Raw genomic sequence first — 26,058 nt, forward strand, 5'->3', positions numbered from 1 at the left:
TTTCTTTTTAGCACTTGGTAGTGCCTCCATGTGTACTGTCCTTGGCTCAACGCTGCTTTGCATGAGCTGAGGACATGTTCCACTGTTTGTTTGCCATGGCAGAGTGGGCACGCCAGGTCATCTGCTTTTCCCCATTTCACCAAGTTTGTATTCGAGGGAAGGACATCTTAGGATGAATCTGATCCTCAGAGGGGCCATGTTCCACATGTCGCTCCAGCTGAGGCTCCTTTGGGGTGCATTTTTCCATATTGTCCACTGCCCCTGTTGGCCTTGCTGGACTTCCATCTGGACTCTTTTATCATCCTATTCCTTACTGATCTCCTGTATGATCACGTCTTTTTTTGCTTTCCCCCTTGCCTTGGACCACCATTCCATCTTTGTCGATCCCAGGCCCTGTCTGTTGGTTTGGGTGTGTCCTATCATTTCCTTCGTTTCAAGGCTTTCTTTCGCTGCACTGACTGCCTCCCTGACTTTCCATTTTCTGCCAGTCTTCAGCTTGGGTTGGTTGGATCTCACAGAACTGTCACCAGAACCTTCGAGGATGCTGAGAAGTCTTGCCTTCCCTACCTTCCTTCCGTACCTTGTATTCTTCGACTAGGGACTTCAGAGGTAGACTCAGCTTTGCTTGGCGAGTGCTACGTCAGTGAGACCAGGTGGGATACCAAGCCATTTGCGTGTGTACTTGTTGATCTTTGCCTCAATCGACTCGACTGTGCTACAGCTGATATCATATATCAGGAGAGACCGCAAGAGCTTAGGTATCAGCATGGACTGTAGGCACCACACAGTGTATTTGCCAGGAAGGCCGCACCGGTCTATGACATGCACGCCAACATCTGACTGACAGATGCCTGATCTGTGCATAAATCCATTACAATAAAGTACAGAACAGATGCCTTTCCTGTGCATTAACTCATTACAAGGAAGTACAGAACAGATGCCTTTCCTGTGCATTAACTCATTACAAGAAAGTACAGAACAGATGCCTTTCCTGAGCATAAAGTCATTGCAAGGAAGTATAGAACAGATGCCTTTCCTGTGCATTAACTCATTACAAGGCAGTATAGAACAGATGCCTTTCCTGTGCATAAAGTCATTACAAGGAAGTATAGAACAGATGCCTTTCCTGTGCATAAAGCCATTACAAGGAAGTATAGAACAGATGCCTTTCCTGTGCATAAACTCATTACAAGGAAGTACAGAACAGATGCCTTTCCTGTGCATAAAGTCATTCCAAGGAAGTATAGAACAGATGTCTTTCCTGTGCATAGTCATTACAAGAAATACAGAACAGATGCCTGACCTGTCTATAATGCCATTCCTATAAAGTACAGAACAGATGCCTGACCTGTCTATAATGCTATTATAATAAAGCACAGAACAGATGCCTTTCCTGTGCATAAAGCCACCACAACAGTGTACAGAACAGATACCCGATCTGAGCATAAAACCAACGCAGTAAAGTACAGAACAGATGCACTGACCTGTATATAAAACTAAAACGATAACGTAGAGAGCAGATGCCTTTCCTGGGCATAAAGCCACTGCAATAAAGTACAGAACAGATACATGACCTGAGCATAAAACCATTGATATAAAGTACACAACAGACGCCTTGACCTTATATAAAACTAACACCATCAAGCACAGAACAGCCGAGTACAGCCCAGTCTAGTATAGTACTGACACTACAGTACACTACAGTGCAGTCTCAGTGTAGCCTTATACCAGTTCAAAACAAGACAGAAGAGTAGAACACAGAACGGTGCAGTGAAATGCAGCACTTTCCCCTGGAACACAATGCCATAACAGTACTGTAAAAAAACAAAAAAACAAAAAACAAACAAAAAAAAAACAAGAGAGGCAAAGCCTTCAAGACTCACTCGTGATAAATTAAGTCCCCTAGCATTAATTACAGAGTAATTTCCCCTTTTTACTATCTGCACCAAAACGTTTGCAAACTAAATAAAAATTCCATGCTTAGCAAAAGAAGTTCCTGTTTGAACAAAAAATGATAATAATGACTCCTCTTGTTGTTGTGTCAGAATAAGAGGTCAAAGTGCCTAGTTTAGAGAATAAAAAAAGAAGAAATAACAGTAAATGCAGTTTGTATATAATATTAGGCTTCTTTTTTTATTTAATTTTTTTTGTGCCCATCCCATAGGTGCAATATTGTTTTAAACAAGATGACTGGAAAGAACTGAATTTTTCCTATTTTTATGCCAAATTTGGTGTCAACTGACAAAGTATTTGCAGAGAAAATGTCAGTGTTAAAGTTTACCACGGACACACAGAAACACAGACACACACACACAGACAACCGAACACCGGGTTAAAACATAGACTCACTTTGTTTACACAAGTGAGTCAAAAAAAAAAAAAAAAAAAAGAAAGAAAAGCGCATTTCAGCACAGTACGGTGCACACCAGAGCAGCACAGCGCAGAACGGTACGACAGAAGGCAAGCAATCAATAAATCGTGAACACAGATTTTTTCCACATGAGAAATAAATGCATCTAAATAATTATGCAGAACCAGAGGCAATTAATGTCCATCACAGTTTCAATACAGATGTAAAAGAAAATGATCAAGACTGAGAACAAGGTGGACAAGGTCAAGGCCAAACACCACAACACAGCACAGCACAACACGACACAGCACAGCACAGCACAGTACAACACAGCAGAGTACAGTATTACACAGAAATGCCAACTCCTGTCAACTGTTTGTAGGAACAATCAGGAAATTTAGTAGGAACATTTTCAATTTGGCAGGAACACTCGGACTCCGAGCCATATTAGCATACGTACATTTTACTGTAATTGCTATGATTAAGCTGATTGGTCCACTCAATGCTGTTTGAATGTAAACACACACACGATTAGCTGAGCATCATCAAGTGAGACCAAAGTTAGTAGTGACTGCCCTGGCCTCGTGATCGATAGGTCTAGAGTGTCCGAGTAACGTTACGATAGGAAATCATGTGACCTTGCTATGTAGTCAAAAATGAACTCGTCGAAACAATTCTGACGTTGGTGTAACGTCGGAACAAACTGCGATCAAGCGTAACAAAATACGGCGAAACCGAAACAGGTGGCCTCTCTGAGTATGGCACATCACAATGTCAATATTGTAAGACACAAATGAAGAGCACAAAAAGCCACTGACCCCAGTCTTCAGCTTGGCAGTAAGGTCAACAACAGACACATCCGGTGTAGGTACACGGAATGCCATCCCTGTCAGTTTGCTGTGCGGGCAGAAAATACACACACGCACACGCACACACACACACACACAATCCAGAACCAATGTTCCACATTTGTCACTCACACCCTGTAAGCATTTTGCCATTATCAGAACAGGTTTTAGGGAGTGAAACTGTATGCCATGTAAGATGGGTTTTTTTTCTCGTTCTTTTTGTTGTTGCTGTTTGTTGGGTTTTTTTGTTTTTCTTTTTTGTTTTTATTGTTTGTTTTTGCTTTTTGTTTGTTTGTTTGATGCTTCATCTTCTCTGCCCATTTGGTTGTTTTATCTTCACGCCTCTTCTTCCGAGTCCCCCCCGCCCCCCTCCCCCCAGCCCTCCCCGCCACACACAGAAGCATCTGCTGTAGGCCCTGTGCGCAACAGTTCTCAGGGAGACATTATTACATTTGTGTATTTGTATTTGTATTTCTTTTTATCACAACAGATTTCTCTGTGTGAAATTCGGGCTGCTCTCCCCAGGGAGAGCGCGTCGCTACACTTACAGCGCCACCCTTTTTTTTTTCTTTTTTTGTGTGTATTTTTTACCTGCGTGCAGTTTTATTTGTTTTTCGTATCGAAGTGGATTTTTCGACAGAATTTTGCCAGGAACAACCCTTTTGCTGCCGTGGGTTCTTTTACATGCGCTACGTGCATGCTGAACACGGGACCTCGGTTTATCGTCTCATCCGAATGACTAGCGTCCAGACCATCACTCAAGGTCTAGTGGAGGGGGAGAAAATATCGGCGGCTGAGCAGTGATTCGAACCAGTGCGCTCAGATTCTCTCGCTTCCTAGGCTGACGCGTTACCTCTAGGCCATCACTCCACCCATGAAGTGGGTGATCGCCATGAAGCCACTTGTCACAAAAGATGCTGCATTTCTGCCGAGTCACTTCGGTGGCGTTCAAAGTGTCTGTTGTGATTTAACATACAAAACAACAACAACCCTCCCCCACCCACCAACCCCCGCCCCAAAAAACACCACCTACTAACACCCTCCCCGCCACTACCACCCCACTTCCTCTCAAAGGATGACAATAACTGCTGAGTTGCGGAGCCAGACTTAAAAAAAACAACAACCCAACTCTCCCTTCAAAGTGAAAGCTGCCGCTGCATTCTTCTCATGACACAAATCACCGAAAGTTTCGACTTAGTTTTCGAAGGTTACTTTCATCTCTGTGTTATGAATGTATTCACAAATCTGCCCCTCCCTATCTCTGTGGCTGTCTTCACCTCTACACCCCATCTCGCTCTCTACGATCGGCTTCGGTTCCACTCTGTTTACGCATACCCAAATTCAAACACTCCACTGTCCGCCGCCGATCTTTCTCTGTCTCTGGACCTTGCAATTGGAATGAACTTCCTCATTCTCTTCGTCAGGTCTCCGCACTCAGCTCTTTCAAGTCTGGCCTTAAAACCCACCTCTTCCAAAAATAGCCTCCCCCCCTACCCCCGACGCCCCCTTGTATTGGGTTTCTCAAGTTTAGAGTTATGCATGCGTGTGAATGACTGGTGTGAAAGCGCTTTGATTTGTCTCTGCACAAGATTCAGCGCCATATAAATACTGATTATTATTATCATTATTATTATTATGAAAAAAGAACTGCTTTTCCTGATTCTGTCGATGCAAGATGCAAGATAAACAAATAACAGTCAAGTACACAAATGAATACAAAAGTATGAAAGTGCAAAGAAGTAAAATGATTACACATCATTATATTTGAATATATGTACATTTCATCCTCTCGTTCTAATAATGGTGTGTTAAAATATTGCTTTCTTTTTTTCCTTTTCTTTTCTTTCTTTTTTTTATGCTTCAGTTGCGAAAAAATGAACCTTCACCATTGATCTTTATTCGAATTCATTCAAGGGGAATTGCAGTGTTTATGCACATCTTTGTTTGAACTTACCATAAACAGTACACTGCCTGCTCCCCAGCTGTGGTCAGATGGAAAACCAGTATTCACACTTTTCAGAATTTTGTCTTCTTTTTTTTATTTTTTTTATCTTATATCAATTTCATGTTTGAATGTAACATTTATATATATGCAAAATCTATGTTACACGTAAGTACTGTTACACAAGGGGCACTCTATCGTCAAATACATTTGAAAGTGATTATCAAAATGTATAGAAACTGCCCCATTAAAGAAATCGATAAGTAGGTAACCGAAAAACCCCCCAAAGAAAACCCAACATGAAAAAAAAAGAACAGTATTATACTGTCATCTGTTAATTGCTAGGGTCTGGGAAATTTGCAAAAGAAAAAGAGAGACGTGTTTCAATACTTCCCGAGTGGGAACGCATAATCATGCACTTAGAATAAGTGTTGGCTGTGTGGGTATACCCGTTGAGGTCCGGGATGACTTTGCCCACGGCCTTGGCTGCCCCAGTGGTGGAGGGAATGATGTTCTGGGCGGCTCCACGACCACCTCGCCAGTCCTGAACAGACACATCATCATCACAACCCCCGAAAACGGAGCATGGCTGCCAAAATGGCGAGGTAAGTGACCGAAACGGTCATGTACGCAGAATGTAACAAGTCTGCATGAGTGTGTATGTGTGTGTAGCTGAAACATGATTGAATGATACAGGAAACGAATGACGAGCGCCCCAAATGGCAGCCGTCAGTCGGCTCTACCTAGGTAGGCAGCCTGTTGTGCAAATGACTCCGTGATTGTAAAGCGCTTAGAGCTTGGTCTCCGACCGAGGATAGACGCTACGCACTCCACTGGGCGATGGCTCTGGCACGGGTATGGGCCTCCTTGAACCGAAGACCTACTGAAAGAACAGTGTGTGAAAAAGGGTCAAAATGATGTAGCCTGGGTTGGGCCTCAGGGGCATTAGCTCCAACCAGCATAGCTCTAGGGGGCCCTGAGTCACACAAGTCCCCCCCCCCCCCACCTCACCTCTCACCTCCACCCACCATGGGAAGGTGGCAATCATGGGGTGTGGAGAACAAGGTCATTTGTCATTTAGTTACTGTAAGTAAGGAAATTTACTGTACTATGACACAAGTTTACAGTTGGGCCAACAGCAAAGTGAGAGCTGTATGAGCAATGGTTTCTCCATTGCAATGGGAAATCATTTACAGCTTAGTCAATTGTAAAGGACTATGACTCTAAACTGGGAGGCAAAATTTCACTGGCTTTTAGTGCTGCAGCCTTGGGGCTAGCTGGCCTTTGGGAACAATCCCCACTCTGACTGTTCGAAAACCCTCTCGGCCGAGAGAGTGGGGATGTAACTTGGGCAAGACACTCCCCGTTATAATCAAATTCTAGCCCAGATAGTCGGGACAGCAGTTACCTCCCCTGCTGTTCTGATGGTCATTGTCGGACACGACTATCACAAAATCACACACACACACACACACACACACACACACACACATATATATATATATATATATATATATATTACCCGCATTAATAAAGAAAATGTTCTGCTGCTTACCTTGTTAATGAGGACGTTTTGTTGCTTATCTATTATGCTCTTGTTGAGCTCATAGTCCGCAAAGCCAAGGGGGTTACCGTGTACCCCCCCCCCCCCCTTGCCCCCCGCAGTGATGTACACTAGCCTTGAATTGATCTTCGGGGTCTACTGAACTCATTTTTACATGTTCCCAAGAAAAAAACTGGGATGCACTCAGAGTTACTGTCCTTGGCACAAGGGTATCCTCTCGCGCCCCGTTCAATGAAATTAAGACAAGCTCAAATTCAAACCACCATAAATCATATTTATATAAATGAAATCACCATATATTATGTGTTTTCTTTTTCAGTGGGGTCTTTTCTATACGGACAAATAATTAGAATTGAAATATCTTTATTCATTCCTTCACAAATAAGGCTTGTATTGGCCTACTATCAAATCTTCGAAAAATTAACGTAAAACTGTCCTGTAGTTTTATTTCATCACTTCAATATAATTTTTTTTTCGAAATTTCTTTTATACAGAGACCTACTGGGGTCTTCTAGAAATCATTTAAGTACGTTTGGATGAACATTTGACCCTATTTGGGGAGTCACACTGGTCGAGTTGCTTCCCCTACCCCCAAAATGCTGTTTTGCCAGGAATCGCCTTTGAGTCGCAAAAATCGTGTGGTTTCTGTGGCTAACATTTCCATATGTCATGTTCCCCTGCTTCATAATGCAATAAACACTGATTTGAAGAACTTTCGTCCAAAATACATTGTATATATCGTGCAAATGAGCGATATTAGTCAGGAAAATGAAGTTTACCCACCCAGCACCTACCACTTCCCCCCTAACACTCACAAGAATAAAGCAGACTGGTTTTAAACGTATTTACAGTGTTCTGCAATTATTTTACAGTTGTTTCCTAAATGAAGCCACACGATTTAGCATCTTGGAGGTTATCTGTGAGGCCATCGTGAGGCCAACTTGATGTTTCTAAATGTAACAAATTTTGTTCAACTCTATCCTCAAACAGCAAAAATTTCAAGAATGTAATATGTGCGATGACTTCATATTGTGCTCTTGTTTGCTGTTAATGATTAACTAGTGAACAGTTTTTGGTATCATGATTCCACATTTACATTTATTTTGTGTATCTGTTAAAGTGAGCCTGGTCATGGTAAAAGAATACAGTAGAAATGGCGTCAAGAAAGAGCAAATGTGAAGCAATCTCCCATCAAAGGGTGAGGAAGTCCCAGACTGCATTATAAATGTTGAAGAATCGACTTTGATCTGTATTTCTAATACAAACGGCTGCAGATTCAGTTAGAGAAGCATCAGTCAAGATATAGTTAGATGGTGACTGCTGAAATCTGCAGACTTCCTATAATGCATGGGCAAATTTTATGAGGACCTAAGCCCACAGCACGGTGACTGCTATAAAATGCTTCAGAACTGACACAGAAACCCCCACCTTTGAGGATGAAGTTGTTCAACAGCAGTCAAAAACGTTTAGACATTCCTCCAAGACATGGGAGAAAGCATTTTGCAAGCCACAGAGCATATTCTTTCAACAGAGAAGCACAAAAGAAAACTAGTTATAAGAATTGGACTTAGGGCATCAGGACTTGCAATATTTGAATATGAAGATTAAAAAATGGTGTTTCAAGCTGCAGAACAGGCAAAGCAAAATACACTGTATATGCACGGTAACCCCCTCGGTCTTGCGGACTGCCATAGAGCTTCAAGAATATGTGCAATGGCAAGACGTCTTGATAAATGAATAAATAAACAAACAAATAAATACTGATGAATTTCGTTCCCACTTGGTCTTTTTATCATTATTTTCTTTTTTTTTCCCTTGTCTTTTATTTCCTTTTTTCTTCTCTCTCTTGTCTTTTAAGTTGTTGTTTTTTCCCCCTTTTTTTCTGCACATATACTTTTCTCTGCTTCTCTCTTTTCTTGACATCAATACCCATCCATTCACTCACAGTTATTTGTCTGTCTGCTTTTTCTTGCCCTGTCTTGTCGACTTTCAGGCAGGCACAATAGCCGAATGGTTAAAGAGCTGGTCTTTCAATCTGAGGGTCCCGGGTTCGAGTCTCGGTAACGGCGTCTGGTGGGTAAAGGGTGGCGATTTTTCCGATCTCCCAGGTCAACAGATGTGTAGACCTGCTTACTCCTGAACTCCCTTCGTGTGTGTATTCGATGATCAAATACGCACGTTAAAGATCCTGTAATCCATTTCAGCGTTCGGTGGGTGATGAAAATACGAACTTACCCAGTATACACGTCCCCGAAAACGAAGTATGGCAGCCTACATAGCGGGGTAAAAACGGTCATATACGTAAAAGTCCACTCGTGTATATACGAGTGAACGTGGGAGTTGCAGTCCACGAACGAAGAAGAAGAAGAAGAAGATGCCAGCTTCCACAACCTCCTCTACCACCACTACAACCCTCCATCCGACATCCCTCCCCCTCCCTCCTCACCCCCTGCTTCTCCTCACCTTATGTGAAGGTCCGTCCACGGTTCTCTGCGTGGCGGTGGTGGAGTGTACGGTGGTCATCAGCGCCTCCTCGATGCCGAACTTGTCGTGGATGACCTTGGCTAGGGGCGCCAGGCAGTTGGTGGTGCAGGAGGCGTTGCTAACCACCGTCTTGTCCTTGGTGTAGGTGGTATGATTGACCCCCATCACGAACATGGGCGCGTCCGGAGACGGGGCGGAGATGATCACTTTCTTGGCGCCGCCCTTCATGTGGGCCTGACGCGACACCAACACCAACGGAGAATTCATTTTCACACACGATAAACTTCCTTTCAACAAAATGTTAACATTGCTACGTCCCACGTCCGTCCCAGTTCACGGCACAGTAACTGACTAAGGTTACAGTTCCATTTTCACATTGTACTGCAGCTTCAAGTCTAGACACACGCTGACTAACGTGACAGATATCGTGTACTCTAAATAAGCCCTAAGGCTAAACGTTTTGCTCAATGTCCTTACAACTCTCCATAGCACACACACACACACACACACACACACATATATATATATATACATACACACACACACGTGTTTGAACAAAGTGAGCCTAGGTTACAACCGTCATTCGCACGTGCTCACACACACACATATACACATGCACGCGCACGCGCAAAAAAAAACAAACATGCACGCGCACGCGCAAAAAAACAACACGCACGCACGCACACACACACACACACACACACAACACGGACACATAGTCAAGAGAGAGAAAAAGAGACTGACGCTGGCCTTTTCCATGCTTGTGAAGCAGCCAGTGGACTCCACCACATAGTCCACCCCCTCCTTGCCCCACGGGATGGCTGCTGGGTCCTTCCTGCAAGCCCACGCCAACCGGAGTCACACGGACATCCTGCATCCTCCCACCATCTCATCATGCTTACCGGACATCCTAAATCCTCACCCAATCTCACTATGCTTAACTCACTCAGTACGGCCAGTCCTCTCTTCTCCTCTACACAGACCCCTCGGATGTCCAGTGGGTGTCTGAATGACCCAACCTTTAGCTTCCGTCGTCAGAATTGTGGTATTCTTTGTCAACATTCACCTCTTCAGTGTAAGAGCCTTCCGCTTGCAATATTTTGATGATGGTAATTGGGGTGAAACGCTGTTAACGTCGTCTCTTTCGCCGTTCGTATGGAGAGAGTTAAACAGACATCCTGAATCCTCCCACCATCTCATCATGCTTACCGGACATCCTAAATCCTCACCCAATCTCACTATGCTTAAACAAAAAAAAAAGGAGAATGAGAATCACGCTGTTCTGTTAGTGGGTGACTGGAAACATCGTCCTCGACCCTTGTTTAGATTATGATAATTAAAGCAATATTAACAACTCCAAAAGGAATAGACAGCGTCGAGAGAGAACATGACGACACGACTTAATTTGACAGATGTTTGTCGTGAAAATAACCAATTTGTCGAGCGCTTTACATGGTAGAAGGGCATCTCCTTTGAAACAAAGCAGATTTTGTCCTCGAATCAGAGGATATGTCAAATCTGATCATGCAGACACTGCATCGGGGTACCGGTCGATTACCCAATGGTTATTTTAAAACTAAAGAATGGGAAAAGCCACAGCTCAGATTTCTTAGATAAATGATTTAACTGCACAACTTTTATCATTAACATGGAGATTGCACGATAGAAGATTGTCCTACATGAAACTTCCGCTTCATTGCCAAAAACTTGGACAACCATAACCACAACATAGAAGGCTTTGTAACAGGCATTATAAACCTTTCACTTTTCAGCTGTAACTGTATCAGGAAGGCTGTGTAACAGGCGTTATAAACCTTTCACTTTCACTTTACAGGTAACTGTATCAGGAAGGCGGTATTTCAGGAATAACAAACCTTTCACTTCACAGCTATAACTGTATCAGGAAGGTAGTGTGTGTGTGTGTGTGTGTGTGTGTGTGTGTGTGTGTGTGTGTGTGTGTGTGTGTGTGTGTGTGTGTGTGTGCAAGCAATGACAGACTGGGAGAGTATGGGAAGGAAGGAGAGAGAGAGAGAGAAACAGAAAGCGAGTCAGCTAGACAGACCGACCGACCGGTTTAGAGAGAGAGAGAGAGAGAGAGAGAGAGAGAGAGAGAGAGAGACAGAAAGTGAGTCAGCTAGACAGACCGACAGACCGGGTTAGAGAGAGAGAGAGAGAGAAAGAGAGAGAGAGAGAGAGAGAGAGAGAGAGAGAGTGTGTGTGTGTGTGTGCAAGCACTGACAGACTGGGAGAGTATGGGAAGGAAGGAAGGAAGGAAGGAAGGAGAGAGAGAGAGAGAGAGAGAGAGAGAGAGAGAGAGAGAAACAGAAAGCGAGTCAGCTAGACAGACCGACCGACCGGGTTAGAGAGAGAGAGAGAGAGAGAGAGAGAGAGAGAGAGAGAGAGAGAGAGAGAGAGAGAGAGAGAGAGAGAGAGAGGTACAAAGTCAAATAGACAGAAACAGAAAACGAGTCAGCTAGACAGACAAACCGACAGAGTCAGAGAGAGAGAGAGAGAGACAGAGAGAGAGAGAGAGAGAGAGACAGACACACACACACACACACACAGACTCATTAACAAACAGAAAGACAGAAATGGGAACAGATCGAGAAAAGAATGTTCGTGCGTACGCGTGTGCATGCATGCATGTCAAAACGTGTCTGAAAAGGAGACATTCTAATTTTATGGACTTACTCGTTGTGGACAGAGATCTTCTTGCCATCAACGTACAAATGTTTATCTTTCATTTCCACAGTGCCTTTGTAGCGTCCGTGAGTTGAGTCATATGTGAACATGTAGACCTGCCAAACACACACACACACACACAGAGTGACACACGCACGCAAGCACGCACACACACACACACAAACTACCCTGTTCAAAGCACGATTAAAGCGCTGGACTTTCAATCTGAGTAGTGTAGCCAAAACAGATTTTGAATCTGAAATGACTGCTTTGATTCTTTTTCCCCCCTTCTTTACCGTCTACTCTTTACTTTGTGAAAGTCCGCTGAAATTCAGCATTCTATAAATGTTGGTCCCCCCCCCCCTCCCCCCCCGATATCTCTTTATAAATATATATATACATATATATATATATATATATATATATATATATATACACTTTTTTTTTTAATTCTTCGGCAATTTTGTTGGAATAAGGTTTTTGATTCGCGCGATGCACCATACCCCCTAAGTCGCGTGACTGTTGACTTTCCGAAGCAGAAGGCAAAGGAAGCTGTCTCATGTTTGTATGTTTACTGGAATGACTTTGTAATCGGATGCTGTCAAGTTATTTGCTGCTCACTGGATTTGGAGTAAGGAACGCTCTACATAACCACGCTCGTCAAAGTCAGTAAAAGCTTTGAAGTGATTCCAGTGTTGGGTAGTCGTTCTGCTCCGCGTGTTTGTATGGTACATTGTTGTGGTCAGAAACTGAAATGGGCGACTTGCTGCTACCTGTTGCAATTTTTGGGTGTAACTGATTGGTGAATTTCAAGTCGTGAATTCCCTTTTTTGTATTTAATTTAAATCTGTTTTTGTTAATTTAAACACGTAAATTTATCAAACATTAAAACAGAGTATATATATATATATATATATATATATATATATATATATATATAGACACACACATGTATCCATATCATCATCATCACTCCCAACAGAAAGCGAACACACTGTTCTGTGTGAACGCAGTACAAAAGTATGGCACGCTTGGCTGGACAAAAGTGAGGTGACAAAATGTTTATCAATTTTTGGAATGAATTAACCCAAACATGAGTCAAAACAAAAACAAACAAACAAACAAAAAACCGAAAAAACAAACAAAAAACAACGAAAACCCAAAACTAACCTGAAAACAGGACATAAATCTATTCACGACAATATCGCTTCCATTGTGCACCAACATTGCCGCCAGCAAAAAAACCTCTGCCGAGTTACCAATGCAGTATCTGTGTCCGTGTGTGTGTGTGTGTGTGTGTGTGTGTGTGTGTGTGTGTGTGTGTGTGTGAGTGTCAGTGTGTTGTGTTTGTGTGTCTGAGTGTTTGTGTGTTGTTTGTGTGTGCGCGCGTATTATGTGTACAATACTGCCCATACATTTTATGCACAGAAATCTGTATCACTGACCATGTACTCGAGATCGATGAAAGGATCATTGACGGCCACAACCACCACGTTGGGCTTCGTGAGGGCCGCTCTCATCACCAATCGTCCTATACGGCCGAAGCTGCACACACACACACACACACACACACACACACACACACACACACACAATGACAACAACAACAACAACAACACACGAATTACATAGCAAGGTACAGTCACAACTCTTATCACATGATACACTTCCTATAGCAAGGTATAGTCAAAACACTATCACAGGATAAACTTCCCATCGCAAAGTCAACTTCCCACAAGCAAGGTATAGTCACAACTCTATATCACATGATAAACTTCCCATAGCAACGTATAGTCAAAACTCTATCACATGATAAACTTTCCATAGCAAGGTATAGTCACAACTCTATCACATGATAAACTTCCCATAGCAACGTATAGTCACAACTCTATCACATGATAAACTTCCCATAGCAACGTATAGTCACAACTCTGTCACATGATACACTTCCCATAGCAACGTACAGTCACAACTCTGTCACGTGATAAACTTCCCATAGCAACATATAGTCAAAACTCTATCACATGATAAACTACTTCCCATAGCAACATATAGTCAAAACTCTATCACATGATAAACTTTCCATAGCAAGGTATAGTCACAACTCTGTCACATGATAAACTTCCCATAGCAACGTATAGTCACAACTCTGTCACATGATAAACTTCCCATAGCAACGTATGGTCACAACTCTGTCACATGATAAACTTCCCATAGCAACGTATAGTCACAACTCTGTCACGTGATAAACTTCCCATAGCAACGTATAGTCACAACTCTGTCACGTGATAAATTTCCCATAGCAACGTATAATCACAACTCTGTCACGTGATAAATTTCCCATAGCAACATATAATCACAACTCTTGACACATGATAAACTTCCCATAGCAACGTATAATCACAACTCTGTCACGTGATAAATTTCCCATAGCAACGTATAGTCACAACTCTGTCACGTGATAAACTTCCCATAACAACGTATAGTCACAACTCTGTCACATGATAAACTTCCCACAGCAACGTATAATCACAACTCTGTCACGTGATAAACTTCCCATAGCAACGTATAGTCACAACTCTGTCACGTGATAAACTTCCCCAAACAACGTATAATCACAACTCTGTCACGTGATAAATTTCCCATAGCAACGTATAATCACAACTGTCACGTGATAAACTTCCCATAGCAACGTATAGTCACAACTCTGTCACGTGATAAATTTCCCATAGCAACGTATAATCACAACTCTGTCACGTGATAAATTTCCCATAGCAACATATAATCACAACTCTTGACACATGATAAACTTCCCATAGCAACGTATAATCACAACTCTGTCACGTGATAAATTTCCCATAACAACGTATAGTCACAACTCTGTCACATGATAAACTTCCCATAGCAACGTATAGTCACAACTCTGTCACGTGATAAACTTCCCATAGCAACGTATAATCACAACTCTGTTACGTGATAAACTGCCCACAGCAACGTATAATCACAACTCTGTCACGTGATAAACTTCCCATAGCAACGTATAATCAAAACTCTGTCACGTGATAAATTTCCCATAGCAACGGATAATCACAACTCTGTCACATGATAAACTTTCCATAGCAACGTATAATCACAACTCTGTCACATGATAAACTTCCCACAGCAAGGTTTAGTCACAACTCTATCACACGATAAACAAAATATTAATATTACCACATCTCACGCCCGTCCCAGTTATTAGCACAGTAACCAAGTAAGGCTACAATTCCATTTTCATATTGTACTGGAGCTTGAAGTCTACGAGTAAGTATGCTACATTACAGCTCTGAGAAATTTAAATACGAAATAACACCACGCACATCTATTATCCTATATATGTGATGGCACCACAATACATCATAACACAACTATGCATATGAATTACTGTTGACAACCTCGACTCAGCGCACACAATAGCTTCGTTTACACGAGTAGTTAAATCTCTAAACACTGCCGATTAGAAGAGAGAGAGAGAGAGAGAGAGAGAGAGAGAGAGAGAGAGAGAGAGAGAGAGAGAGACAAGAAAGAGAGGAGAAAGAGAGAGAAAGAGGAGATAAAGAAAGAGCGAGAGTGAGAGGAGAGGAGAAAGAGATGAGAAAGAGAGAGAGAAAGAGAGAGAGGAGAAAGAGAGAGACAGAGAGAGAGAGAGAGGAGAAAGAGAGAACACTGAACACTTTAGTGTCAATAGCTTTACAGCCCTAATGACATGGGGGTTCATAATACAAATAACAACATGCATCAATAATAATAATATTGATGAAAACCAAAACCAAAACGAAATCAATCAATCTGTGCAACAAAGTGCAGTTCGACCATCCATTCAAAGTAATGGCATGTAGTGAGAAATAAAAACAAAAACATATATAAATGTATAACATAAATATTTTCCATATAAGAATGACAACACAGATTTTAATTTTCACAATGAACAACACCTGATACTATTTTATTATTGTTGCTTTTTTCGTCGCATGTTATTCGCTTCGGCAATATATTTTGCAAGTGACTGTAGTGAAGTTTCCTGATTTAGATTAAGCACTCCAAAAATATCTTCATTCTTTGCTAAATTTGTTTTAAATACAACACATTTTTCTCGAATATCGTCATAAGCTTTACAACTAAACAAAAAAATGTAATTCATCCTCCCTTAAATGACCGCACATCGGACAAGGGGAGAGTAACGAAGGCTCAGTCTGAAACCACTTTTGGAGAAAGAGAGAGAGAAGGAGAGAGGAGAAAGAGAGAGAGGGGGGACAAAAAGAGGAGAAAGAGAGAGAGGAGAAAGAGAGAGGGGAGAAAGAGAGAGAGAGAAGAAAGAGAGGAGAGAGAGAGAAAGAGAGAGAGAGAAGAGAAGAGAAAGGGAGAGAGAAAGAGAGAGGAGAAAGAGAGAGAGAGAGAGAGAGAGAGAGAGAGAGAGAGAGAGAGAGAGAGAGAGAAGAAGAAGAAGAAGAAGAACAACAACAACAACAACAATAACATAGTTTCAGTTTCAGTAGCTCAAGGAGGCGTCACTGCGTTCGGACAAATCCATATACGCTACACCACATCTGCCAAGCAGATGCCTGACCAGCAGCGTAACCCACCGCGCTTAGTCAGGCCTTGAGAAAAAAAAGGTGAATAAGTGATGAAAACAACAACAACAACAAAAAACCACAACAAAAAAAACACCTACTACCACTACTAATAATATGTATAAGGCGTAAAAACTTGATGAAGTCAACTATAAGCGTACATAAATAAGTAAATGAATAAATAAATACATAAATAAATAATAATTATAATATAAAAAAGGTAGTAATAATAATGATAATAATAATAAATAAATAAATAAATAAGAAAACAATGATGATAAATAAGCAAATAAATGTAAAACATGAAGACACACATTCACACATACACCCACACATGCATAACAGATATGCACCAAACATGCAGTTTCACAGATATGAAAGCACAGTCAAATACACATAAACGTACATGAGCCCCAACACACACACATTACCCTGCACCTCCTCTACCCCCCCTCCTCCACACACTCATTTCTAGGCTACGTATCGCAGCTTCCACGGCACACACACACACACACACACACAGATGAACACTTACTTGTACAAGCACACACACATACGCCCATATCCCCCACACACATATAGATATATATATACACACCCGCACGTTCCAATATCCCGTTGCTCCCACAGTGTAGGCATGCATACACTCACATACCTCATCCTCTACCCCCCCCCCCCCCCCCCCCCCAGGCCCTCCCCTCCTCACACACACACACACACATACGCACGTGCACAGAACTCTCCTGACACTTGTGTACACTTACACCCTCGCGCATACACAAACGCATTCAAATACACAGACCCACACACATACACACAAACACACACATACACGCACAGAGGCTGCCACTGATTGGCCGCAAGAGGGATGGGAAAAGATCTCTGATGCCAAGAACGTGGCGTCTAGTGTGTTTCTCAGTCTATTGTATTTGGAAAAGCCCACAGAGACTGTTCCGTTTTAAAGAAGTTTGCGCAATGTTGGTTTGGAAATGATGCCGATATTTGTTTGATTTGCAAAGCATCGTGCTCTACCTTTCATGTTAGACTTACGGCCGCTCCCTCTCTCTGCTTTTTTTTCTTTGAGGCGATCGATGGTGTGATGGCCTTGTACCTGTTCTTTTTGATATTCTTTGACTTTTCTGAGTATTTCCGATTTTCCTAGATGTAGGCCGCTCGTTGGTGTTGCGTTACCAGCAAGTCTGTCAGCTCCTGCATGTCCCGGGCAGTATGACCATGTGAGTTTTTTAATCTGAAAGTTGCGCATTGCCTTATGCCACTCTGGGCTTCCCATTCCGTTTTCAATTTTCTGTATGAGGTTCATTGAGTCGGTTAGAATCACGGCATGTTGGTTTCCGGGCGTATGGATGGATGATAGCCACTGGAGGGCATGTGTCACAGCTTCAACTTCCATCGTTAGGCTGGAGGTTATGACTTTGTAGGCAGCATTCTCTTCCCTAATTGTTTTTCCATTTTGTTTTGCAGTGAATCCCCAACCCGATTGGTCTTTGGTGACTGAGCCATCTGTGTATATGATGATGCGCTCTTCTTTACTGTTTTCTTCTATGAGAAGCTTCACTTCCGCATCAGTTTTGCCCTCTGGCCATTCCCGACAATATCTTCCTAGATTGGGTGAAATGGCTGTGTTGAACAAATGGTTGAGGTTTTCGGGGTTTTTCTCCCATTCTTTTGTTTCTTTCAGGTCTTGTAGTCGGCATACCAGCTGGATTGTGTCTTCTGCTTGCCCCATCAATGATCTTCCTCGTCCTAGACGGCTGCCTTTTGGTTCTTTGACTGCGTCATGCAGTGGATTTTGAGGGTTTTCTAATGCTTTGAAGTAGGTCTTAACCTGTTCTAACGTGTTTCTGGCCTGCACTGAAGGAAGGTCAAGCAGGTATCGCATGGTTTCTGTGGGCGTGTCTTTTGTTGTTCCAAGGATCAGCCTCATAGCTTCATTTCTAACAACAACAGGTGTGAACATCACACTTCGCAACTTCGAGAAACGATGCTTGCATTACGATGCAACGCATAAGAAAACCAGCCTGACAGAGACAAGGAGGTGAGACACAGAGTGAACTGACAGGGACAGAGAAGAAAGACAGGGGGAAACAGACACCCAGTTGGGATAAGACGGGAGACACAGAGAGAGACAGAGACAGAGAGGGAGAGAGAATGAATGAATGAATGGTTTATTCATATATAGGCCATTGCCCCTCATGAGAGGGTGTCAGAAAAAAAAACATATTTGAGAAGAAAAAATAGTATAAAATAAGCAAGACAAATATCATACTTTGTCATGCAGTATACACTTAGCTAAGTAGTACACAGCAGATAAATAACACACACCTATTTAACTAAACTCAATAAAGTAATCGTGTCATCAGAAGTGGCAAAAGCTTAATAAAAAGTCCGAAGAAACTCATCAATCCCCTCTAAGCCATACATACCCAAATCCAAACATAAACAGTTTACAGCGAATACTTGTAGCCCAGTTTCTTTTGCCACGCGCATCAAGATCAAATAACATTTTATAGGGTTTGTGAGGCAGTCGAGACATGCATTCTCAGTAACTTTAACCAATACTTAATGCTTTTATAACTGAATTTATATAGATAGGATATCTGATTGTTTCCCCGTATATCAAATCATTTGGAGAGAGAGAGAGAGAGGGGCGAAAAGGAGAGAGAGAGAGAGAGAGAGAGAGAGAGAGAGGAGAAAGAGAGGGAGAAAGAGAGAGAGAGAGAGAGAGAGAGAGAGAGAGAGAGAGGAGAAAGAGATAGAGAAAGAGAGGAGAAAGAGAGAGGAGAAAGAGAAGAAAGAGAGAGAGAAGAAAAAAGAGATAAGAGAGAGAGAGAAAAGAAAGAGAGAGAGGAGAAAGAGGAGAGAGAGAGAGAAGAGAGAGAGGAGAGAGGAGAGAAAGAGAGAGAAGAAAGAGAGAGAGAAGAGAGAGAGAGGAGAAAGAGAGGAGAGAAAGAGAGAGAGAATAAAGAGAGAGGAGAAAGAGAGATAGAGGGAAGAGAGAGAGAGGAGAGAGAGAGAGAGAGAGAGAGAGAGAGAGAGAGAGAGAGAGAGAGAGAGAGAGAGAGAGAGAGCTCGAACTGTAATGTTTCATTGAGGGTAAAATGATAAGCTACAAGCTTCTTTTCACCATGCCCTAAAAAACAAAACAAACAAACAACAACAACAACAAAAACAAACAAGCCAACAACAACAAAAAACAAAAACCACACACACACAAATCCCTTGAAACAATAACACCCCTCCAAAAAATCAAACCAAGTAGAAAGTAGTAGTAGAAGAAGAAAACGAAGGAGGAGCAGGAGGGGTAGGGGGAATAAAGAAAAATAACAAAACAAGGAAAAAAGGACAGCAGAGAAAGACAGGGGCATTAGTTGAAAGAAAGGAAAACACAATCAACTTGACGAGATCATAATCATAATTCTAACTGAAGACACTGAGAAACAGATCAAGTGATCATTTCAAAAGAACAATTCAGACAAAATCACGTTATTTGTTTAAAAAACAACAACAACAACAACAAAAAAACAACCCAATAATTATCAACTCGCAAAACTGTAAATCATGTCATTAAAAAAACCCAACACCTAAAGGTGACACCAAAATGGGCAAAATTCAAAATTGTCAAATAAGCAGAAATTGGGCACTCAAAAAGTCATTAAAAGCAAAAGAGAATTTCACAACATAAATCATGCACTTCTGATGAGCATGGACTATGCAGATAGATGAGGGGACGAGACAGGGGGCCGGAAGAAGAGGGAAAAAGATCAGGTGGGAAGAAAATGGAAGAGACAGAGACAGAGAGAGAGACAGACAGACAGACAGACAGAGAGAGAGAGAGAGAGAGAGAGAGCAAAACCATTATTTGTTTTCAAGCAGAATGCATGAGAAGCATTTATCTGTTCATAAATTTTCGAATAAGTACCTTTGGTAAGCTTTCTTAGAAGAGGATAAACTATTTCGATCTTTTAGCTAATCAGTGATTTCGATCTATAACAGTATAAGTCATTACCCGAATACCTAAGTGATGACATATACAGATCAGTTCTTAGGCGAAAGGTATATCATGATATGGTATTTTCCCTCGAATGTTTCTTGCTGTGAATTTCTCACAAACATAAATGTGCACAGACAAGAATTTAAGCTAGTTTGATAGAACGTTTGGTACAAACTTTCTATAGTTTTTAAGTAGTTCTTACTCGCTAAGCCATGTTGAGGCATGGTCAATATCTATTGTACATATAAGCATAAAATAAAAATTTTCGTTTATGTTGACCATGAAAATGTTTTACTCAGCTGAACTGAAATATATTTTAGTTCGATAGCTACTTTGATAAAAAAAAAAGAAAAAAAAAAAAAGAAAAAAAAGAAGAAAAGAATTCGAGCATAAAATAACAATTTTCGTGTATGTTGATTAAGAAAATATTTTTTACTCGACTAAGCTGAAATATTTTTAGTTCGATAACTACTCCGATAAAGAAGAGACATGATCTGACCAAGCAAGATTACTGTCAATGTTTAACCCAAGAAGTTTGCGAAAATTCATGAAAACCGAGACTGAGAGAGAGAGAGAGTGGAAATGCGGGGGTCGGGGGGAGGGGGCGGGGAGAGAGAGAGAGAGAGAGAGAGAGAGAGAGAGAGAGAGAGAGAGAGAGGTCAGTGGTGTCACTGATTCATACCCGTTAATTCCCATCTTCACAGGCATACCGGAACCCTGAAACACACACACAGTTTCCGATAATGACTTTTCAAAAACACTGGACACAAATGTTGAGAGAAAAACTGTCAGAACTGAGAAATAAAGTGGAAAAGTGAGAAGGAGGGGGGTGGGGTGGAATGGGGGGCGGCTTAGAGAGAGAAAGAGAGAAACAGTTAAGATTTTATTTCATGATGGTAAATTGAATAAGCAACATTTGCTTTTTTACATCAAGCCATCAATGAAAAAAAAGGGGAAAAAAAGAAAAAAATATAGGAGAGAGAGAGAGAGAGAGAGAGAGAGAGAGAGAGAGAGAGAGAGAGAGAGAGAGAGAGAGAGAGATGATGATGATGATGATGCGTGAGCGCGCTTGTTTTCGCGCTCTGTGTGTGTGTGTGTGTGTGTGTGTGTGTGTGTGTGTGTGTGTAATGGTAAAATTTGATGCTTCGAAGGTGTAAAGCATTTGTATGTATAGTCTGTCAGATTTCAGTGTTCCTATTGTGTGTCGCAGTTTCAGGCGAGGAAACCTTTACAGTTACAGTTTGCCCTTTTTTTAAAATTATACTTTTTATTAAATTTTTTTATCTAGATACATCGCAGTTGCAAGAAGAAAATCGCTTTGCGCAGTCTAATCCCATTATGTTTTCAATAACTGATGAGTTAGTAAATGGTTGAAACACAGCCACTATCTAACGTCTAAACACGACATAGCTGGCTTCAGATCTAGATCAAGAACTAAGTCCATAATACGATATCATTACTCAAAACAAGCTTGCAATATAATAGCAGCAGTAGCAGTAGTAGTAGGATTGGGTCAAAGCAAACTGAACCTTATAAATCGTCCCGTTGTTGTTTCGTCATTTAGTTTGGTACAAACTGGGTCAGGGTCCAACGCTTTGCTATCCAATGCACCTGTTCGTCAAACTTTCTGAAAAAACAGCTGAGAAGTTTGTGGAATTGTCCACTTGATTCTTGAATGAATTCGTTGATGTTGCTTGTTCTCACCGACTTAGATCTGACAGTTCCTATCAGACAACCAACATCATCCACAAATACGTGCGGGACACCAGGTATTTCTTCATCCAGCCCTGCAAAACGGAGCAGTTCAAAAACTTCCTGCTAGCTGTTTGGGAATGGAACGCTCTCAGTGACGCTACAGTCCATGCGGGCTCCGTCACAAGTTTCACTCAATATTTCGAAGGGGCTGGCCACTCCCGACAAGTAATCCAGTTACCTCCCCTTCACCCCCCACCCCTCCTCCGTCGCAATTTACGCCAGGTCTCCTCGAATTTGCGACGTAAATTTAATTCATTCCATTTGAACAAGAAAACAATTTCACACAGAGAAATCTGTTGTGACACACACACACAAAAAGAGAGTAATAACAAATATGTTACATTGTTAGTAACGCTAGTAGTCTAAACATTTTACTGATGTACTGTATTGAGGTACAGTGAAGGACTAATCCCAAGATATATCAACATGATCGTTCAAGAGTTTATATGTCTCACACCACGTATCATTGGAGTGATGGCCTAGAGGTATCGCGTCCGCCTAGGAAGCGAGAGAATTTGAGCGCGCTGGTTCGAATCACGGCTCAGCCGCCGATATTTTCTCCCCCTCCACTAGACCTTGAGTGGTGGTCTGGACGCTAGTCATTCGGATGAGACGATAAACCGAGGTCCCGTGTGCAGCATGCACTCAGCGCACGTAAAAGAACCCACGGCAACAAAAAGGTTGTTCCTGGCAAAATTCTGTAGAAAAAATCAATTCGATAGGAAAAACAAATAAAACTGCATGCAGGGAAAAAAAAAAAAAAAAAAGGGTGGCGGTGTAGTGTAGCGACGCGCTCTCCCTGGGGAGAGCAGCCCGAATTTCACACAGAGAAATCTGCTGTGATAAAAAGAAATACAAATACAAATTATTATGAACATTAACGCCTAATCTTGAAAATAAGCCCTCGGTGTTTACAAATAGAACACATATTTTATTAAAAAAAAAAAAAAAGAGGAAAAATTGAACACAAGATACCGAACATCATTGAAAACTATTCATCCCCCCACCCCCCACACAATACTTAAAGCAAGAAGAGTAAGAGGGGACTTGATACAGACGTACAAAATATTAAATGGGTTTGACGATGTAAACACAGCATGCATTTTTTGTACTCCAAAGGTAGACACTACAAGAAACAGTACAGACAAAATATTTAAACAGTATTCCAGAACAAATCTCAGAAAGTTTACATTTAGTAACAGAGTAACAAATTATTGGAACAAATTAACAAACAATATCAAACGTGCACCTAGTATAAATACTTTTAAGAACCTCATAGATAAACACGAGTTATTGACAAAAGCGAAATATGACTTTGATGGATAAAATGACTGAGCTAGTCAACGACCTGACCAACAATGTAAAGGAGTAAATCGGAATGGGCATAAAAAGCCAAAAATGGCTAAGTTGTATATAACAACGCCCCAAATTCTGATCCTGAATACACACAAGCACACGCACACACACAAGTCATAGCACACAATCGCAAACAGTACAAAATCAAAAATACCAACAATAAATCCTGAAACTATCAAAACTCACTCACTCACAAACGTATCCTTTAACCCCAAAGAGGAAGTGATCGAAGTTAACTCCATCATGTGTCAACATTTTTTAACTAGCTTTGTGGCTCTTCTCTGCACCTTCTCGATTGTCAAAGATTGGCGCTTGAGATACAGGCATCACAGTGTTTCCATACTCAAAGGAATATGGCACCAGAGCTCTGTATAGTTTTGAATATCATATCATATGTCATGTGTCACGGCTTTTAGGCTTTATCAGCCTTTAGCTTAATCATTAGGCTTTTTCTTTTCTTAAAAAAACCCCCAAAACCCAACAAAACAGCAAGTTTATAAGTGTGCGCAATTACTAATGTCATTGCTAGCTAGAGAAATTTATTTGGAAGCCATAATCTTTCCGGTACTTGTTTATAGGGAATAAATTCTTAAAATTGTGTTCCTGCAGTCAACAACCCCATCAGTGCTCATAACCACGTCACCTTTTGACATCAACGGTCATGCCATAATTACTGTGCTTAAAAAAATTAGGGATCTCACGTTCCTTTCACTCACCGTTGCTTTCGTGGCGATTGGCCTGTCAACTGGTGTGCCGTTGGAGTCTTTTCTCGATGATGCTGAAGGAATGCAACCACATGTAACGCCTGCAACCATTGGACAGTATCATTTTTTCTAACCAATCGCTATCGACGTACACCCCCCTCAGGAGTGTAGCCGATGCAACAGATTCTTGTCACGATTGTGAATCTCTCATCGGCTGAATGTATAAGGTGATGTGCATTTCACATGTCTCAAACTAAGCTTAGTGAATTCCTGATCACGCATAATACAAGACTTGCTCAGCCAACTTCGTACACTTCGCCTACTAATCTGTAACATCGGACAATATTTTGTTAACCGACCGAGATCTACGCAAAACGTAGCCAAATTAAAGATCTAATAGTAGCAGTAGGGACTGGCATTTTTGCCTTTAGGCCTCGCGGCCTATAAACGTCCCCTTTTTGTATTAATATTTTTTTGGTTTACATTGCGTGCTTCATTTTAGATATATCAAAGCAATTATTCGTCAAATTTATCAAACATGTTACCGAATTTTGGATCGAAGTCCAGAAAGATCTAGAACATTTTCAAAACTAACAATAATTCACAATAACTTTGAAGCGCCAAATAACATTTTTCGGCATAAGCCTGTTTTTGGAGGAAAAAAAAAAAAATCTGAAACTGGGAATGAAAGTTTTGCAGAATCCATTGATTGCTTCTTTCATGGCACAACTGACGAACGTTAGGCCTATTGATCTAATCACCGATATTATGATAATCTATTTTTCTGATTTCAGTTTCAATTCCGAGATAGTTCACCGGAATATAAGATAAGAGGAAAAAGATCTATTTTGAAGGCGTCCTACCTGGCATCACTGGTGCACAAGTTAATTTCCTTTCTCTCTGACGTGTCTCGACCTACGACCAATGCCGATGACGGCCAACGAATAAAGATGGCGACTAATGAAACGAAATGATACATTAATTTTTGCTCGTCCCCTTGACAGGGACTCTCAGCGGTCATGCAAAACATGTCCATAGATTTAGACGAGCCAACTGGATTTTGGACTCACGTGTAGAGACAATGCAAGTCTATGTAATACTTCAATCATTGTTTACTTACTTATTCTTTTTTTCTTTTTTTTATATTATTTTTTTGGTGGGGTGTGCGGGTAAAGGGGGCTGTGGCAACATCCAATTTTTCCAAGCATCCCTGACAAGGCTTCGTCAGTTACTGTTACGAAAGAATTTTTGTCATTGGTTCATTGGGGAGGGGTGCAGTCGGGGAGAGAGAGAGAGAGAGAGAGGTGGTAGAAATGGTGGGATCGGCTGCCTAGGGGGAGGAGGAATTTGTCCTAGTGATAACCAAGAAAGGTAGTTATCACAACACAAGTTGCTGCTGCTGAATGTTAAAAATGCCCATATGACTTCAACAAGTGAGGTTTCACAATTAACCCGTCACCCTCGTAGGGCCTCTCCCTGGATATTGAACGGAGAATTTCGGTCAGGCTGACCAATAGTCAGTAATTTAGGCCCACTGACACCGTCAGACCAAGGGCCAAATACGGCACTTGTCACACAGTATTAAGAACCCACGACAACAAAAGGGTTGTTCCTGGCAAAATTCTGTCGAAAAATCCACTTCGATAGGAAAAACAAATAAAACTGCATGCAGGAAAAAAAAAGAAAAAAAAAAAAAAGGGTGGCGCTGTAGTGTAGCGACGCGCTCTCCCTGGGGAGAGCAGTCCGAATTT

General features: G+C 41.5%; 1 protein-coding gene across 1 annotated transcript in view; it reads right to left on the bottom strand.

The window, feature by feature from the left end:
- The window catches only part of LOC143301895 (uncharacterized), a 28,876-nt gene extending 3,623 nt beyond the window's left edge, over positions 1–25,253 (bottom strand). Inside the window, exons 1-9 of the mRNA XM_076616325.1 lie at positions 25,171–25,253; positions 24,320–24,381; positions 21,175–21,209; positions 13,316–13,415; positions 11,880–11,986; positions 9,933–10,023; positions 9,168–9,422; positions 5,590–5,684; positions 3,169–3,247 (exon numbers count right to left, since the gene is read on the bottom strand). Of these exons, the coding sequence (XP_076472440.1) occupies positions 3,169–3,247; positions 5,590–5,684; positions 9,168–9,422; positions 9,933–10,023; positions 11,880–11,986; positions 13,316–13,415; positions 21,175–21,209; positions 24,320–24,381; positions 25,171–25,177 (831 nt within the window). The 5' untranslated portion in view covers positions 25,178–25,253. The remainder of the gene's footprint in view (positions 1–3,168; positions 3,248–5,589; positions 5,685–9,167; positions 9,423–9,932; positions 10,024–11,879; positions 11,987–13,315; positions 13,416–21,174; positions 21,210–24,319; positions 24,382–25,170) is intronic.
- Positions 25,254–26,058: the final 805 nt, after the last annotated feature.

The sequence above is a fragment of the Babylonia areolata genome, chromosome 28 (genome assembly GCF_041734735.1).
Source record: "Babylonia areolata isolate BAREFJ2019XMU chromosome 28, ASM4173473v1, whole genome shotgun sequence".
Classification (NCBI taxonomy): domain Eukaryota; kingdom Metazoa; phylum Mollusca; class Gastropoda; order Neogastropoda; family Buccinidae; genus Babylonia; species Babylonia areolata.